The sequence below is a fragment of the Parambassis ranga genome, chromosome 4, assembly GCF_900634625.1.
Source record: "Parambassis ranga chromosome 4, fParRan2.1, whole genome shotgun sequence".
Classification (NCBI taxonomy): Eukaryota; Metazoa; Chordata; class Actinopteri; family Ambassidae; genus Parambassis; species Parambassis ranga.
This window is the reverse complement of record NC_041025.1, coordinates 18,117,046-18,134,908: the sequence shown is the minus strand read 5'-3', so window position 1 is coordinate 18,134,908 and position 17,863 is coordinate 18,117,046. Positions and strand designations below refer to the sequence as shown.

Sequence of the window (17,863 nt, the reverse complement as noted above, 5' to 3'; positions counted from 1 at the left end):
GGAATACATCATGCTGGCATGACAGCATTGCCCTTCAAGCTGCAGTCCTCCATCATATGCCAGCCTGGTGATTTAAAATGTGTGATTTACTAACCTACAAATCACCACCTTAGCTCTAGCTTTAAAATTGGCATAAATTACATACAGCTGTCTTATAGCCTGAACAAACTATTAACTGTACAACTAGGATTCACTCTGATACTGACACATTGAGGACGAATAAGTGCTTTTCTTTATAACCTTTACCATTTCTCTAACATTTCTCATTACGCAGGTTCATTGGATACCTTAAGGGTTAGGTGTGTTTGTGTGTGTTGACTGAAGGACAATTCTATCCTGGAGACACAAAACAATGTAATAAAAAGGATTGTGTTTTGGCTCTAAATTACGCCTGATGTGACTGTATGCAAAATGCAATACACGTTGTGGAGCTCTCCTTGTTGCTAATTAAAGGTGCCTGGGAAGCTCAAAGGGCCTAACTGTGTGGACTAGAAGTCAATACGATGGATGAGCACTGATTGAAGAAGACAATGATGAAGCTCTAAACAGACCTCTTCTCATGCTGCCCCTTTTAAAACATTATAGGAAGAAAAATCTGTATAGTTAAATCAAGCTGGAACATTTATGAGCCTCCAATACAACATTACAGAAATGATTGTTGAAAATACATGAAAATATTCACTTAAGCTCACCATCATTTTTAGTAATAGTTTTTGTTTTTCATGTTTTGGAGGTTAGTTTCTTACATTTTCTGATATGCTGTATGTATCATGCATTGAAGGAATTAGAATATATTAAACAAATATCATTATTTTTCACAATTTAAAGCTAAAACTGAAGAAACAGTAGCGTTTATAAAGAATACATTAAAACAAGCTGCTAACTGCATTTTTATACCCCTGTTTTGTGGGCGTTACCCTGTAAAATGTAGCCAATGGGCTCCTTGTATTTGCTCTTAGCCCCGCCTTTTTATGGTTGCTATGTGTACTCCATGTTTCTCTGTGATTGACAAACGCAACAGCCAATAGGCGCAGAGATAGGAGGGAGTTTGACTTACACTGAAAACTGCCCGGTGGGTTTCTACTACAGAGATCAAACCGCTGCTCAGTGAGCACACAAGTGTCGGGAGAGAAGCTGCTGAAGAACTGGAGATGGAAAATGTCCTGTAAGCGTTGTCTAAACAGCCTGTCCAGGTAATTAATCGGTTCATTCTGTCTCTACCTCCTTGTGTATAATGTATTTAATTCAGAAATTGACTCGAAAGACTAAGCTAATGCTAGGCTACTGACAATATCGAGACACGCTTGTTTGACATACGAACAGAGGGAAATGAAGGTAACGGTGCAAGAAAAAACTTAACGAGTCACAAGTAAATGTGTAGACTAAAATATAATGTATAAACTCGGAGGAAACTTTATTCAAGAGGTCTGTAGAAGGGTTAAAAATCTGCATAAAATTTAAGTGAACTGGAATTGATATTAGTCTAACTGAAACCAGCATGTTGGATTGTCTGGGTGCCTGTTTGAAGCAATTTCTGCTGTCTGATGCTGCTTTTGAGTCATTATTGGGATTCAGCTGGCCATAATGCAATTCAACTGGGTAGTATGTTGAAAAGGATGTCACAGAATTTGACTAATTCTTGCATGTTGGCAAATTTCTGCGAAAAAAGTTAGTAAAATGTTGTAAATTCATGACAAATACAGGGGTTTTATGTATACTTTTCAGTTATTGTTTTTAATATTCTGATAGTTTAAGGGGTTAATAACATTTTTTGATTAATTGTGTGAATATTCCTTTATGTCACTGACATCACCTAGTTTTACCAGTAAGTGGTGGTCAAGCTCACTGGTGACTCTTCATGTCTTTATTATTAGGAAAACACTGACTATATATATAGGCAAGCTAAGACTTGATTGATCCCCGGAGGGAGGTTGTTGTAGCAGAAACAAATAACAATATAGCCCACATACTGAATTCACCCTGCTGGACATCACATCACAGATACATTATGGGGTTTCTAGGTTAGATGCAGTGAGAGTGGTTCATGCCTGCAAATGCAAACTGGTCTGTTCTAGATATTGTATGTGAAGTCTTGGAGGTATGGAAGGTATTTGTTTACCTCTGCTGGAGAATGGTATCTTGCCCTCATATTTGAACTTATACCCCAGAACATGTAAAATGTATAATGTGCGATATCACCATGAGGTGAAATGTCTCTCTCTATAGTTATATAATATATAAAATATGGTTGATAGTCCTACCTGTTTATCTACTTTCACCTCTATTATCCTGCAGATTTCAACCCCACCCTATTTGCCAGCTGGAGTTTGGTTGCTAGCAATGACATGTTAAATGTTATGTCAGGGCTTAGTAGTGTTTAAGCATGGCGCTGGTTTTGACAACATTTCTGGTCTTCTGGTTATTTGTTAGGCAGTGTCAAAGAAGAAAACAAAGGGAACAGTGATTCAGCTGAGGTCATCTGTGTTCAGTAGATATCCCCACCATGTTGTTGCCATCATTCCCCTTGAATGACATTATAACAGTCTAAATTGAGACCTGCTTTTTAAAGACACATTAAAAGTAAATATTTTCAGTTGTGAATGTCAGTATGCCTTCATTTTTGTAGTAAATATACACTGTGGCCTGCTTCTCTGTCTCTACAGCATGTTTTAATCTTTACAGCATCTCTCACTCTCTGAAAGCAGATTTGTTTATCATTTATTAGCCTTGATAGTTTATATTTCTTTGAGTTTTTTGGATAAAATGTCTTCACAACTCAAAGTAACACAATAATTTTCAGGGTTTTTAGGTTATATTTCATCATATTGAGGAGGTGAAACTCAGTCGCTGTCGGGTTGCACCAAATAAACCAGCCTGGAATTCCCCTTTGACTGCCTGGTAGATGTTTAGTTTTCACTCATTTGACATTTGATTTAATTTGCAAACAGCTATGGTATAAACCGCAGTGTCTTCAGACTGTAGCACAACAAGCATCTTGTTCTACAGTAGTCTGTCTGCTGTTGTTGTTTTCCTCTCTCTGAAAGTGCTTTGCAGGAATTGAGAGGTGAATGCTGCCAGGTCTCTTTGATAACTAACATGTAAACAATAGTCTCCCTTGTGCCTTGACTTCAACAGGAGACAGTCCTTTTCCCTCCTGGATGGTGAGAGAGCAAGTCAGGGAGAGTGGGATGGAGACAAGGGAGTAAAAAGAGGGCAGAAAATAAAGAAATATGGATCAGTTGTCTTGCCCAAAATATGATTGTACAATCCACAGGTTGTATCTTAGACTGGCATGTATATATCAGTGTTTTGCTGAGTGAATGTCAGTGTTTTTTCCAGCCTGTTGATTTCTGATTGTTGTTTTGTTTTGCCATAACATTTCTATAGCAATGCAGACTGTGTTGATCTGCCGAGTTAAACAGTTGTGGGTTTTAATTAAAATGTGTCAAAAAAAAAAAGGCATGCATGGTCATAGAAATTGGTGTAGTTGTTCTAGCTCTTTGGGTATATTTGGTACACATGATATCCATTAATGATATCTAGGGTGCAAATGACATCTGACTAAAAATGAGTGATTGTAGCCCTAATCCTCCATCTTTTCGTTTATATGTGTTAAAAAATGAAGGACATATTTTGAGACAGTCTTTGTTTTCATGTTAGTAAAATGCAGTCATGGAGGCTGTTACAATGAGCTCAGTTGGTTTGTCAGAGACCCAAAGAGATATGTAGTTACAGGTCTTTACTTATGCAGTCACAGAAAGTGAGGAGGCTGACCACCTGGGAAGATAATACATGGAGTGAAAAAGAGCCACAACCTCTGGTGACACCCTCCAGCTTTTGCTGGCAGTTTCCTCACAGCCAGTTTCACTTCTGTAAAGCTTTTCCCTGATGGCAGATAGAAGCAGTGGGGGTGTTATAGGGAGCAGGTGAATAAGAAGAGCTGCCTGTTTTGCATTTAGATTTGAATGGACTCAATGTCTGTGTTGACACACTTTTTGATAGCAACCTGCTGAACAGTCCTGTTGCTGAAATATTCAAACAGCCAAGAAAACTCACATGCAGTCATGCGTAGTTAATTAGCCCAAACTCCTCAACATCCCTGATGAGTCTTCTTTCTCTTTCTTTGACCCATGAAGATCTTATTACAATTACTTATTGTGGTCCTCCCTCCCCTCTTCGCTTTTGGCTGTCCTACAGCACGTTATAGGGTGCCCATGACAAATATTAATTATACATGTGTTGCCTCTGATATGTAGGCTAGAGTGCTTAAAGGCCTCCCCCTATATTTGCCAAGCAGGGCAGGACCTAGAGGCAGGAAATATGAGGCAGGAAACCGTAAAGCTAACCTGTTACGTAATAAAAACATAAACAGAACTCCTTCAGTTCAGAGCGTCTGGTTTACAGCTCTAAAATTTCACTTTCAGTTTGAACGCAGGTATATGTCAGGAATTAAAACAGGTGACAACCCCTTACATAAGCCCCTGTGTGAAAGTATGACCCAGGCCTGAGGCTATGAAAAAAGCCCAGCCAAGGTCCTCCTGTGGCAGATGGGAGGATCCTGAGGCAGGATGGAGGAGTGGGCCGGCCCCTCCGGTTCTGGTCCTGGGTCTATTTCTGGGTTACTGCTTCATTTCATGCTGTGCTGCTTCACAGGAGCAAGCAATAAAGAGCTGTGAATTATAACCAAAATGATTTTGTCACTTTACTTGACGGCAGCTTGGAGGGTGATTTCAATTTTAGATTATTTTAATTACCTCAGAGTTGTGCCAAAATCAGCCAGGAGGAGGGAAACCTCTGGGTTAATGACCAGCTTCATTTAGAGCTGGGCTCATAATCATGTTAATGATCGCTTGCTGTAAATGCTGTTCCATCTTTTTCCTATTGTCTCTATGACAGATATCTAATACCTAGTGGTCAAACAACTTGTCTGTTGTCCATTTTTTTGGTCAAATTAATTGATTGAAGTTACTTTTCAAGAACAAATTGCTATTTGCTCATTCTGGCTGTGAAAGTTTGCCACTTCTTTTTGATCTTGTCTGATGATAATAATACAAATATCTTTGCAGTTTGTGTGAGTGGTTGAACTGGCAGCACAAAAAGAGACTTTTTTATCAGTAAAACATGTGGACTAAGGGATAATATATTTGAAGCTCAGTGTAGTGGCACCATCTTGGCGGTGCGTGAGTTTACCTAATTTTCTGCCAATCCAAAAACGAGCCAGGCAAAGAGGTACCTGTTTTGTAGCCAGCCTCGAGTGGATATTTTATGATCGACAATTTTGGGAATCCTGTATAAACCTGTGGCTGTAAAAGAAGATGCAGAACTAGAATGAAATGTGAAAATGAGGTCTCCTCAGACACAATCAGTACTGTTACAGTAGACTCAATACTGTCTCAACCCACAGCTGTGCTGCTACAAACATGCTCAGACCTCTCACTCAGCTGGCCATGGGTTTGGAGGTGATGCTCGCCTGGCACGTTGTCATAGACTAGACTGGACTGGAGCTGTATGCTGCAGTGACAAAAGCACATTCAGGTCAAGACAATGGGGAGCTGACAGCCTGGGTTGTGTTTATCACTCTGCTTTCTCTTTTCCTCTCACTGCCTCCTCCTGTTCATTGTGTTCGCCGTCTCACTGCTTCTCCCTTTCTCTGAAGGCTCGAGCACATGTCCACCAGGCAACCTGTTTATTGCTTTAAGAGAAAGGCTCAGCACAGTGTTGCTTAGTCATTAAATACAGGGTGTAAGTCTGTCATCATGTTGGCGGAGATGTGATTGTTGGTTTCAGTGTGTCAGGCTCTGTTTTAGTGTGCTTTTTGTTGACGCATTTGGCTCTGTGGGCTGAGCTGACAATATGGGGGTGTTGAATTTGTTGTCAATGATTGTAGCAATCATCTTTTTCTTATAATAGACAAACAATGAATCACTCACAGGATATTGGATTTCTAGTGAAACCAAGGACTGATTTAATGAATTGTCCCATTGCTTGTGATGAAAATTATTTCTTTGATATCCTTGCTGTCATTCAGTCCCTTCAAAACCTGCATAAGACAACTGACTGAATGCAAAATAAGCTTCTATATATAAGGGCCTTGTTCTAAGATACCAGTCATAGCAGTGAATTATCCCTCACTGGTGGATGTGGCCGAGGAATGCAGAAGACTGGCAGTGGCAGTGACTGGGAAATTAGGCCTGACACAAAATGATCTCTCTCCACGCTTCGCCAAATCAGGTTTAAAACTAACACTGAAGGACTGACAAGTCGATGTTCAGTGCAGTGGACTCCAGCTGCTCCATAAATTCAGTCAGTTTGTCCTTGGTCTCTGTCTTCACTTGCACTAAAAAATATTTTGATTGTCAGTAAAAATTAGGGGATTTTTGACATAAGGGTGCTACTTTTATTGCTAATCAATTTGATGATAAAGATTGGAATTAATTGGTTCAAGTGAGAAATTCCCATCACATGGAGAAAACTTACGTTATAAGGAACTGTTTCTCGTAAGTGACAAGGGACTGCTGTCGGAAACTGGTAGCTGCCTGCCTATTGGCGTATCTAGCCTGCTCTACGGAGACAGACGGAGTCAAGCAATGCCAATACCATGATGGCTGGAGCCTCCACACAGCTTCCAACCTGCACTTCTGAAACAAACCAAACAACAAAACAAACAAACAAAAACACTTCCTACCATTTGGTTGATAATACAGCCACCAGATAAGACACATATGTTGTTGTTATGTTTATGCTAACATATGGCATTATGTTACATCGCCATCTAACCATGCGGCGAATACATAAGGCTATGTTAGGTAGGAGGTGCATGCAGTGTTATGGACTTTCACTCAGGAGTCTGTGGTTTGAGTCACCTTAGATGTAGCGGGGGCAAAAAGCACACATTCCGTAACAGACAAACGTCATATACACATGTTGCCGTCTGCAGGTTATGGCAAAGAGGATGATGATCTGGCAATCGGCTTGTTAGTTTGATATTAGAGAGCAGAGGATGTGTCCACACTTTGCAGCATGTTTTAGGGAATATTTTTTATCCATCTTATCATGTTATCATCTTTATCTCATGTTTTTTTTGTCCCTTAACTTGTATATATCTGATTCTAAACATTGCTTTTTCTCACCATCCACCCATATCACCTCACTCATCTCTTCCTCACCTCTACCTGTCCTTTCTCCTCCTTTGCTCTATTCCTTTGTGTCAGTCCCTTTCTCCCATCTGCTGTGCTCCCTGAGCTCATGACAAATGTGCCTGTTCAGAGGTTAGCGAAGCGTCTTTATTCCACCCTCGGCTGTGTCATTACATTTAACCCAGTTCCATTTTTTAGTTTTCCTTTGGAGTCACAGGAGGAAACTGTTGGTCGTTTTCGCTGACACTGTGAGGAGGCACACATGGGGAATAATCTGTGCCCCCTCATCTTTTTTTTTTTCTTGCTCAGAGCAATGAGAGAGAGGCAGGTGGAGGTGGTGAAGAGGAGGGTTGAATGGGTTAAATGGGTTGTGGATCTTTTTTGTTGCTGTACGAGAGTTTCTTTCACTCCTTCCCATCTGCCTAATTTTTCATAGCAGCCATCTGTGTGTTGTCAGGCAGTGTGAGGGTGGCAGAAGAAGAGGTTGGTGTGTCTTCATTGATAAGACTAGTTGCATTGTCCGTCTGTGTCTGTTACACAGATTCAACCCTTGTGTTTGCCATATATTTTATCCATGTGTCTGTGGCTGCTCTGTGGCTTCAGACCCTTTTTCTGCTTCTCTTTATGTTGGACCTGTCACACATAATCATCCAGCATTATAAAAACAAGGGCTGATCAGGTGTAATTGAATGGAAACAGGATTATACTGTAAGGCATAATTTATAGATGCTCTTTCCAGCATCAAATAAAGGCTGGTGGTGCACCTTTTTGGACAGCTTTAGAGTCCCTGAAGACTGTTTCTTTTCTGTGACGTTTTTTTTCATCTTCAAGTGCAGCTTAAGATTTCCTGGATTTACTGCATGACTAACTGAGCACATCTGCTTTTCTTGAATTGGGCTGCAAATCCTGGAACAATCCTAGATGATTTAAAAAAAAAAATGGAAAGTGTGGCTGTGCTGTGATCAATGGATGAAAATCCTATTAGGAAATACATGATTTGCTGATATTGTCTTTGCCATTTTGGCTAATAACAGATGGTGAAATATGCATGCAGAGAATATATAATGGATCCTGTAGGAAATTAACATACTATTATGACTACTCCTATTGTACTGGCCAACTGGCAGATGTAGAAATAAAATATGATGCTTTTAGAAAAGGACAAAACTGTAACCTTGAGTCATTAAACCTCTCATTGTGTACACTCGCAGATATTGTGTTTGAAAGCCTTTATCATCATCCATCTGGCATTTCTAACAAATATTACAGCTGTGAACAAACATCAGTACTGGTTTACCTTGAGACAAAGGCTAAAGGCTGTGGGCATTTTTTAAATAGTTGTTTTCACTAATAATTTAAGGTTTATAAGAACATTTTAAAACATTTTTATCTATAATGTGCAGACAGTTTTGAGTAATTTGGCTGTTATCTGCAGTCAAATTACTGGGTCTTGCTGGCATCATGACCATGACACAGATTTTCTGCTTTACCTGAAAAAAACTACTGCCTGGCTAAATGTCATTATTTTAATTTAAGGAGCCGGGTGTGATAGTTTGAGCTGCACAGTAATTTGTTGTGTTTATTTACTCGGTGTCAGTACGTGTGATATAAGGCATATTTTCTGACATTTGTAGCCAGCAGTTTAGAGTCAGCTATCTGCAGTCAAATGATTAAACATTCAGTGTTTATCTGCACCCAGGGAGGACCTGCAGCTATGATAGAAATATTATTCTATTATCTGAGTAATGCAAAATGTATATTTTTTTCTTTATTAATCCCAGGGTAATGTTATGTTGCCATTCGATTATTCAGACAGTGTATTGTGCGTCCTTAATCCATGTCCTTTAAATCTACTCTCGTTGTAGGAACGATTTACAGTTCAGTATTTGTGTGTGCAGTCTGCTGTTACTGTTAAATCACATACATGGGGACACACAGCTAAAGACCAGCATTTGTGGCAACATTTAATTTCTGAATAAAAAATGATCTTGGGTGTGAGGAATCAAGGTCACAGCGTGTCCCACTTCTTCGCTGGGCTTTGTTTGCCTCTGAGCTGATTTCAGCTGAATGTCTAGTTGGAACCAGATGGAGAATGCTGGATGTCAGCTACTTCTATACATCCCACCGTGCAGGGTATACACATGGGTTCCTGGTGATCATGCACCTCTTACTGTCATTGTGCTTCAGGATTGTGCTGTGTCAAATCTGTGAGGATTAAAGCAAAATGGTTAATTAGCTCAGACCTACAACATGTTTCAATATGGCACACCAGGCTGCCACATGAGAAATGCTCTGTCTCCCTCATCATCATGGTGTATCTGCTTTAATCAGTTGTCCCCTCTGTGCTTTCATTTCTGGTTGCATGAGGACCATCTGGTGGTTTGCTCAGGATCACAGTCCCTCTGCATGGGTATTTTGGAAAACTGTCCAGACAACATTTAATGGTAGTGGGTTAAACATCTTTCAGTTTTCATTTTGACATTGTTTTCTGACATTTCAAATGGTAGTCTCCTAAATATTACCCAAATATTTGGCAATAAAATCCACCACTCCACAGTTCATAGTATATGAATCTATATGTTCTCTGTACTGGCTACATCTTGTAGTATCACAGTAATTATTTTTAAACTAATAAAACAAGCATACATGAAAGACATGCATTTTAAGGATTTCAGAGAAATTGCTTAAAGGTAATGTTGCTTTATAGTGTGGTCCTTCATTCTGTGCTGGTCTGTTCTTCTCTGCCAAACAGAAAGCTGTCTGCAGGGCCTCCAGCCCCACTGCTGAGCTAATTAACAAGGTGTGAGGTGTGTCAGGTGTGTGTGCGTGAACTGTAGGTCGGGCTGTGTTTGTTTCTATGCGTGTTGCTGCTGTCCAATGCCAGATCACCAAGCCTGCATTGAGTCTGTGCCAACACAGGGAAAGGGCTGTTGTCAGCACACACTCAGACTCACAAACGCACACAGTCAGCAGAATAACAGCTAACAGGAACCCTGTGTGAGGGCAACCCTGGGAAAACACTTACCACATCATGGATTATTTTGGAAAGGCCAGATTTCAGTACTTTTTGTGTGGTACTTCAATATGTTTGTGTTTCTTTTAATATATGTCCATGTGCACACAGTGGTCAAAATGTGTGTGTGCTCAGCTGCTGTATGTTATCCCGCCACTGGCCAATTGAAAAAATGCCTCCGTCGTGAGAACACTGCAGTCACAGACCCCAAATGTTGGGACCTCAAATAGAAGAGCACTCCTTTTAGTTTGCCACACTGAATCTTCTTGATTTTCTGTTACAGCGTTGACAGTATTAGTGTAATAGTGTGATGATCCTTTTATAGGTAGTCCACTAGCAGCACCTCTTTCCATCACAGAGGCCATCACATGCTAATTTGGGTCTGGTTGGAAGTGGTGGACCCATGGCTTACTTGTCATCCATTGCTGGAAAAAATAGCTTAGGCTCCTGCTCAAAAATGTGAATTGTCTTTTGATACTTGTATTGATGTCTCCTCTTATCAGGTCCAAGAGGTTTTTTTAGGACCTAGGAAGTTGATATTTTTTTGTGGGTAACTGCATGGGCATGTTCCTGGCAGATACCCACTTCTGTGCCAATGTACTGTTGTGTTATTTGAGATCATGTCATGAATCTTGTTAATGTGTTTGTACAGGGATCAACAATGCTCTCTCGGCCATTTTTGAATACAGCAACCCACATGTATAAGAGACACTCTGTCCTCTAATGTTGCCACCAGTTCTTTGTGGACTTTTGTCAGATAGTGCTGAGAAACAGAAATAACTCAAATGTTGGGGATCTGTTAACTCCTGTAATCTCCTTCTACCATGGGTCACAAACCTATAAATCATCCATTGTACATTAAACAAATATGTTGTAGCCAAGTCAAAGATAAGTAGATGTGGGTGTGGTTGTGTGTAAAAGTCTGTTTTGGTTTCATTTCATTTATATAATAATATTCATATATAAATAAGCCCTTTGCCATCAAAGGCAAACATAAAGTGGACGATGTACTGTATGTTATACTGTTAACGTTGTTGAAAAACTTAGCCCTGGATGTGAGTATCTGACTAAACCAGCTGAGGACCACATCTATCTGTTGTTACAAGCACAGATCGTCTCCTTAGTGGATACCTCCATCTCTTCTGCCTCGTTTCCTCCATCGATCGTTCTCTTCTCCTCTGTTCCTCTCTCTTTCCTCCCCCATCTCCCATCTGCCTGCCCCCTTCTTCCATCCTTAAAGTTTATCCCTTTGAAGTCATTTGTTAGCTCCTCTCAGTTTTCCCTCAGGAGCTCCTTTCCTACATTGAAGGTGTCTCTGGAGTTTTTTTTTTTTAACAAAGCCAGGACTTTGTGGAAGCTTGTTTATGTGCATTTTTCTGAGACTTTGATACTGCAGTTTATTGTCAGAAGGCAGAAAAAAAGTTAAACTAAATATATTTCAAAGACATCCTTCAGGTCAAACTTTCCAGCCCTGACTGTCATCTTGAGAAAATGGAAGTCAGGCAGACTGAAAGGTAAACTGTGGATGTCAACCTTTTCTTTAATCCTGCACTTCCTCTTTTACAGATTGCTCTGAACCTCTGAGTGACCATGGCCTTCTTTCAGAACAACTTCTGGGTAAGTGTCTTCAAAATCACCTGTGAAAGTGTCAGAGGGACACAGGGGTTTGATGGTTAAATTGAGCTTTAACTGCTCTTTATCTGTAAGTGCCTCTGACATTCAGCTGAATCACAGCTATGAGTCACCGAGCTTTTCATTTTGTATTCTCGGTGGACAGCCGAGCCTCTGGCTTCCTGCAGCTTGTCAGGTACACACAGGAAGTACAGGCCAACAATGGAGCATTTAGACCTGCTTATTTTCTGCCACAAGGGAAGCATTAAAGTTCAGAGTTTTCTTTGCAGGCAAAGATCATTTCTGCATTATTTAATGTTGGTAACGGTGATTACATTAATACAAGTTCCTGATGTTTTTGTATTTGTTAGTATTCTAGCAGCATAACTATGTTGTCTTTAAGGCCAATGTATGTTTTCAAAACAGATGTTATCTCTGCTATCTCCTTTTTATTGCACACATTTAACTGCTAGGCGGTTTGTTTTTTTTAAAAAAATGCACAGTCAGATGTGTGAAATAGAGGAGAGAGACTTTCTTTCATCCCGTTCTCCTTTCTCTGTCTTTCTCTGTCTCCCTCCTTTGCTCCTGTACTCTGCTCTGTCCTTGCACACCTGGTACATCTATTTCAGGTGTGTCCTACTTCCTCTTATACTTTGCCTTATCAGACTTAGAAAAGTCCTCTGTAATGATTTCATGTTGCAATATTTATATGATTTTTCTTATGTAACACTGTTCTTTCTACTTACTGATATTTAGAATTGAACCTAAAATGTCTGTTTTTTATGAATGGATGGGCCTTTAGTTGTTTTTCCCAGACTTACAAGTGCAATATTAGCTCTTAGTTTGTGGATATTTTTACTTGTTTACTGCATTTTAATAGCTTAATTTGTAGCTGTTTAGTGTGTTTTTGTGGTCTTGGACTGTTTTTTATTTCCTGCTGAATAAGAGTCATGGATAGTGCAGTCTTTGTCCTGGAGATATATCAGCAGACAACAGAGGTTGAAATTATGTGTGCATGTGTGTTTACATGTCACTGTGTTTCCCACCCAGCCTGCTTTCACACACAAATATCTATGTAATACAAAACAAGCCTTTAGTTAATTAGCCAGCACAAGCACTTGGAAACCAGTCACACACACAGAGCCTCGTCTTGTTTGGCTCAAGAACATTAGGAGCCACTCACAAAGCCTCCTCATAGCACGCTGTCCTTTCACATTAACCATATAAGAGCTGTGTCTCATGGCCCACAGGGGGAGGCCCATCCGCTATAATTAAGTACATCCTTAGCAAATTAAGGTGCTGCTAAGTCTTTTTGTTTCTCTGCACGGATGGCTTAGTTATTCCATGAATTTTGATTGCAATAGAAGCACATCAATTTAATCCATTTAACATAAAGGAACTATTTTTCAACATGCTCTGAATCACCTCACTGTTTCTAAAATTGCTAAAGCCGGGGCACCAATTCATGGCTTTCCCACATGTATAGGTTGGTTTCTTGGTGTTGTAATGTGCTGCTCAGAATAATTTCTGCAAAGAAATTGTTCATAGTGATTGATTGGACATTCACATATAGGCCTTATTTCAGTATCAATGTAATTACTGCATGTATATACAATGATGGCTACAATATATTTGATCAAATGATCAAGGTGCTCACCTGTCTTCAGAAACACAGTAAGGTAAAAAAAAAAAAAAACACACTGTGCATCTGGATTAGTTTCACTGCAGGCTGTTGTAAGGACTCTCTTTCCAGATTACCGTAGACTTTCTGCAGTGCTACCCCATTAAAAGTCAGCCTTCATGCTATCTAGGGAAATTTAAATAAACTTCTTCAAAAAAGCTCAGTATTCAGCTCTGGGTGTACCATATACAATACAGTATCATCATCTGTTTTGTTTTTGAGAAATGCTTTCTTGTTTTGCCTGCAGACACAAGAGAGCAAGCACAGAAGCACACAAACACCGCCCAGTGTGTTGTTATTATTGCCTGCTTCTCTGTTTAATGATGCCAGCGTTGCTGCCCTCCCATCACTTTGAGTCATGTGGTTTTCTCTTGGGGTGAAGCACTGTAAACACACACACACACACACTCACACTCACACTGAAATATCCTCCTGTACTCCTCTACGTCCTCCCTTTCCTCACTTTCGCTCTTACTCAGTTGTTCTGTGCCAAGATGGATCAGTATAAGAGTGGCTAAATTTAAGTTCATGTTATAGTTTGTGAAAAAGAAAAAAAAGTGTGCCAAGGGACACGCTTTCAGCATGAAAGTATCATGTGCAGTTCAAAAGTGAAAATTATGTCCATCATTTCCACCTACTCAACAGAATTGGCCACAGGGTGATGATGACAGGCTGCTGCTGCTGCTACTACCTGCTGCTGATGTTATTGACACCTCTGCTGTGGGATTGTTCATTCTGTACAACCTGCACAGTCGGCAAAAAAAGCATCTGTGAGTCAGCGAAACTCTCAGCAGCACTGACAGAGTGGTCAATCAGCTGGCAGGATGGCTTCATGGTATACAGTACTGTCTGATGCACAGAGAGGAAAACGTCTCATTTGACAGCTGTGTGTTTGGATGATCTACGATAGAAAGTACATTTTGTATGTCTTTTAGCTTGTGGCAGTTTCTGTTCCTGTGATGATCTGGTCACTAAAACGGTATACTATTTAAAGTAAAATTCAAGTGTATGTAATCATCAGTAAAAGCCCTACATACTTAATGTTTACTAAAACATGTACTGAAGGCTTAAAGAGGGAAAAGTTCTGATCTTTAAAAGTTATGTTTATGGCTGTATGAATTAAGTTGTTCCCTTCCATGGCCATGCAGTCAAATGTAAATATTAGAAGTTCAAGCTGTTGTTAACTTATAGCCACAGTTTCTGACTTGATTGTATCTGCAGAGCTTGAGCTGCCTTGTCTTTTTTACATTGGTTGTTATCAGTTGTGTTCAGCTTCTACCTTTCTTTTAGTCGACTGAAGGACTGTATTACAGAGCGGGAATGTAGTGAGACATCGGATCCTCTCAAACGGACTGTAAAGGCAGATTTGACCATAAGCCAGAACTGAAGGCACAGCTCTACAGTACATGTTGCCAGAGAATGAAGCAATGTATTAGGAAGCTTGAGCCAATCTAAGCAACACTTCACTTCCCTGGTCTTGTACACAGTATGTTTAAAATCTCAGCCAAATAAAAGGTGTTTTTCCCCTGGAAATTATGATGAAAGTAAACAACTAATAGAAGTTAATGATGAATTGCAAACATGATCAGTCCTCATGGTGTTGTGATGCTGTATGACTGAGTTTCATATTGACCATTTCCCAGTCAAACAGTCCTGTTTCATTAACAGAAAAGCTGTAGTTGATATTTATTCATGCTTTTTATTTTGTGTGGTCTCCAGTTTAGACAGGACAAAGAACATACACTCAACAAAAATATAAACGCAACACTTTTGTTTTTGCTCCCATGTTTCATGAGATGGACTTGAAGATCTAAACTTCATTCCAGATACACAATATTACCATTCCTCTTAAACATTGTTCACAAATCTGTCTAAATGTGTGATAGTGAGCACTTCTGCTTTGCTGAGATAATCCATCCCACCTCACAGGTGTGCCACATCAAGATGCTGATCTGACATCATGATTAGTGCACAGGTGTACCTCAAACTGCCCACAATAAAAGGCCACCCTGAAATGTGCAGTTTTGTCTCACAGCAAAATGCCACAGATGCCACAAGCATTGAGGGAGCGTGCAATTGGCATGCTGACAGCAGGAATGTCAACCAGATCTGTTGCTCGTGCATTGAATGTTCATTTCTCCACCATAAGCCGTCTGCAAAGGCGTTTCAGAGAATATGGCAGTACATCCAACCGGCCTCACAACCGCAGACCACGAGTAACCACACCAGCCCAGGACCTCCACATCCAGCAGGTTCACCTCCGAGATCGTCTGAGACCAGCCACTCAGACAGCTGCTGAAACAATTGGTTTGCATAACCAAACAATTTCTGCACAAACTGTCAGAAACCGTCTCAGGGAAGCTCAACTGCATGCCCGTCGTCCTCATCGGGGTCTTAACCTGACTCCAGATCGTCGCCGTAACAGACTTGAGTGGGCAAATGCTCACATTCGATGGCGTCTAGCACGTTGGAGAGGTGTTCTCTTCACGGATGAATCTCGGTTTACATTGTTCAGGGCAGATGGCAGACAGCGTGTGTGGCGTCGTGTGGGTGAGCGCTTTGCTGATGTCAATGTTGTGGATCGAGTGGCCCATGGTGGTGGTGGGGTCATGGTATGGGCAGGCATCTGTTATGGACGAAGAACACAGGTGCATTTTATTGATGGCATTTTGAATGCACAGAGATACCGTGATGAGATCCTGAGGCCCATTGTTGTGCCATACATCCATGAACATCACCTCATGTTTCAGCAAGATAATGCACGGCCCCATGTTGCAAGGATCTGTACACAATTCTTGGAAGCTGAAAATGTCCCAGTTCTTGCATGGCCAGCATACTCACCGGACATGTCACCCATTGAACATGTTTGGGATGTGCTTGACCGGCGTATACGACAGCGTGCACCAGTTCCCACTAATATCCAGCAACTTCGCACAGCCATTGAAGAGGAGTGGACCAACATTCCACAGGCCACAATAGACAATCTGATAAACTCTATGCGAAGAAGATGTGTTGCACTGCATGAGGCAAATGGTGGTCACACCAGATACTAACTGGTTCTGAGTCCCCAGACCGCCAATAAAGCAGAAACAAAATGCACATTTCAGGGTGGCCTTTTATTGTGGGCAGTTTGAGGTACACCTGTGCACTAATCATGATGTCAGATCAGCATCTTGATGTGGCACACCTGTGAGGTGGGATGGATTATCTCAGCAAAGCAGAAGTGCTCACTATCACACATTTAGACAGATTTGTGAACAATGTTTGAGAGGAATGGTAATATTGTGTATCTGGAATGAAGTTTAGATCTTCAAGTCCATCTCATGAAACATGGGAGCAAAAACAAAAGTGTTGCGTTTATATTTTTGTTGAGTGTATGAACCAGTCTATTCATATTGCACCTAAAGTCCATCACCACTCTTAAAGTGCTAAAGAACTTTTTTTTTAATACATTCTAAAGGCCTGAGGATCCTCCTGAGAATGATCTGTTTACCAATGGCTTTTTGTTATGTGGATAATATGTTTGCAACAGTTTGGGCTTGTGTCTTTTCCTTTGCTTCTTTTGTCGCTTCTGTGACCTACAACGTAACATAAGCAATTAAAATGCGGTGAAAAGTCTTTTATTGGTTATAGTTAAGCAGCTCCTTGCGTTTAACGTCACTGTCTGTAATCAGTTTCATTCAAGCCTGAGGGAAAGTCTGACGATGGGTCTAATTAGAATCAAGTGAGGGCAGTTAAAAAGGCCTTGCTCTGAAAATACATAATACTCACACAGTCTTCATGCAGGCACACACACACACACACAAGGTGGAGGAACTTGTCTACTTGCTAAGGCTATCAAAAATGAGATATCTTGGTATGTGTGTTTGTGTTTCTGTTGGAAGTCTGATTTGGAAAACTGGTCCTGGAAAAAAGTCTCTATACACATTATTTCTACAGTAGTAGCTCTTTGTAGTTCCAGTCTTTCATCTAAATAGATCATCTATTGAACAGTTTGAAATCAGGGCTCTACAAATGGTACCATTTTATCAAATCATACATTAATATGCCTGATATTTTCTGCAGTAAAGTGCAGCTATACTGCACTGCAGTGGTGAAATAAGAGAGAGAGAGAGCTGAACTGCAAGGCAGAACTCTTGATTTACTGGTCAGTCTTTAAACTTAGCCCTCCTTGTAATTGTGGTGTAATGACCAAAAGAACCAGACTGTGAGAGCAAGCAGCTAAGATTAGTTTTCTCAGCTGGATGTCTGTGTGGGTGCCTCAAAGTAGACTGGTAGTTCCTCCGCATTGAGAGGAGTCAGTTGAGATGGATCTGCACCTGATAAGGATGCCCACCTCCCTGCAGAGGTCTACCAGCCATAAGCCAGCTGGGTGGAGGCCCTGCATGAGGAATCACTGAAGGGATTCTGTCTATTTATATT

The 17,863-nt window shown here is 40.6% G+C and overlaps 1 protein-coding gene across 1 annotated transcript in view; it reads left to right on the top strand.

Moving 5' to 3' along the window:
- Positions 1–1,093: 1,093 nt before the first annotated feature.
- The window catches only part of fcho1 (FCH and mu domain containing endocytic adaptor 1), a 39,428-nt gene continuing 22,658 nt past the window's right edge, over positions 1,094–17,863 (top strand). The window contains exons 1-2 of the mRNA XM_028402879.1: positions 1,094–1,193; positions 11,716–11,766. Of these exons, the coding sequence (XP_028258680.1) occupies positions 11,740–11,766 (27 nt within the window). The 5' untranslated portion in view covers positions 1,094–1,193; positions 11,716–11,739. The remainder of the gene's footprint in view (positions 1,194–11,715; positions 11,767–17,863) is intronic.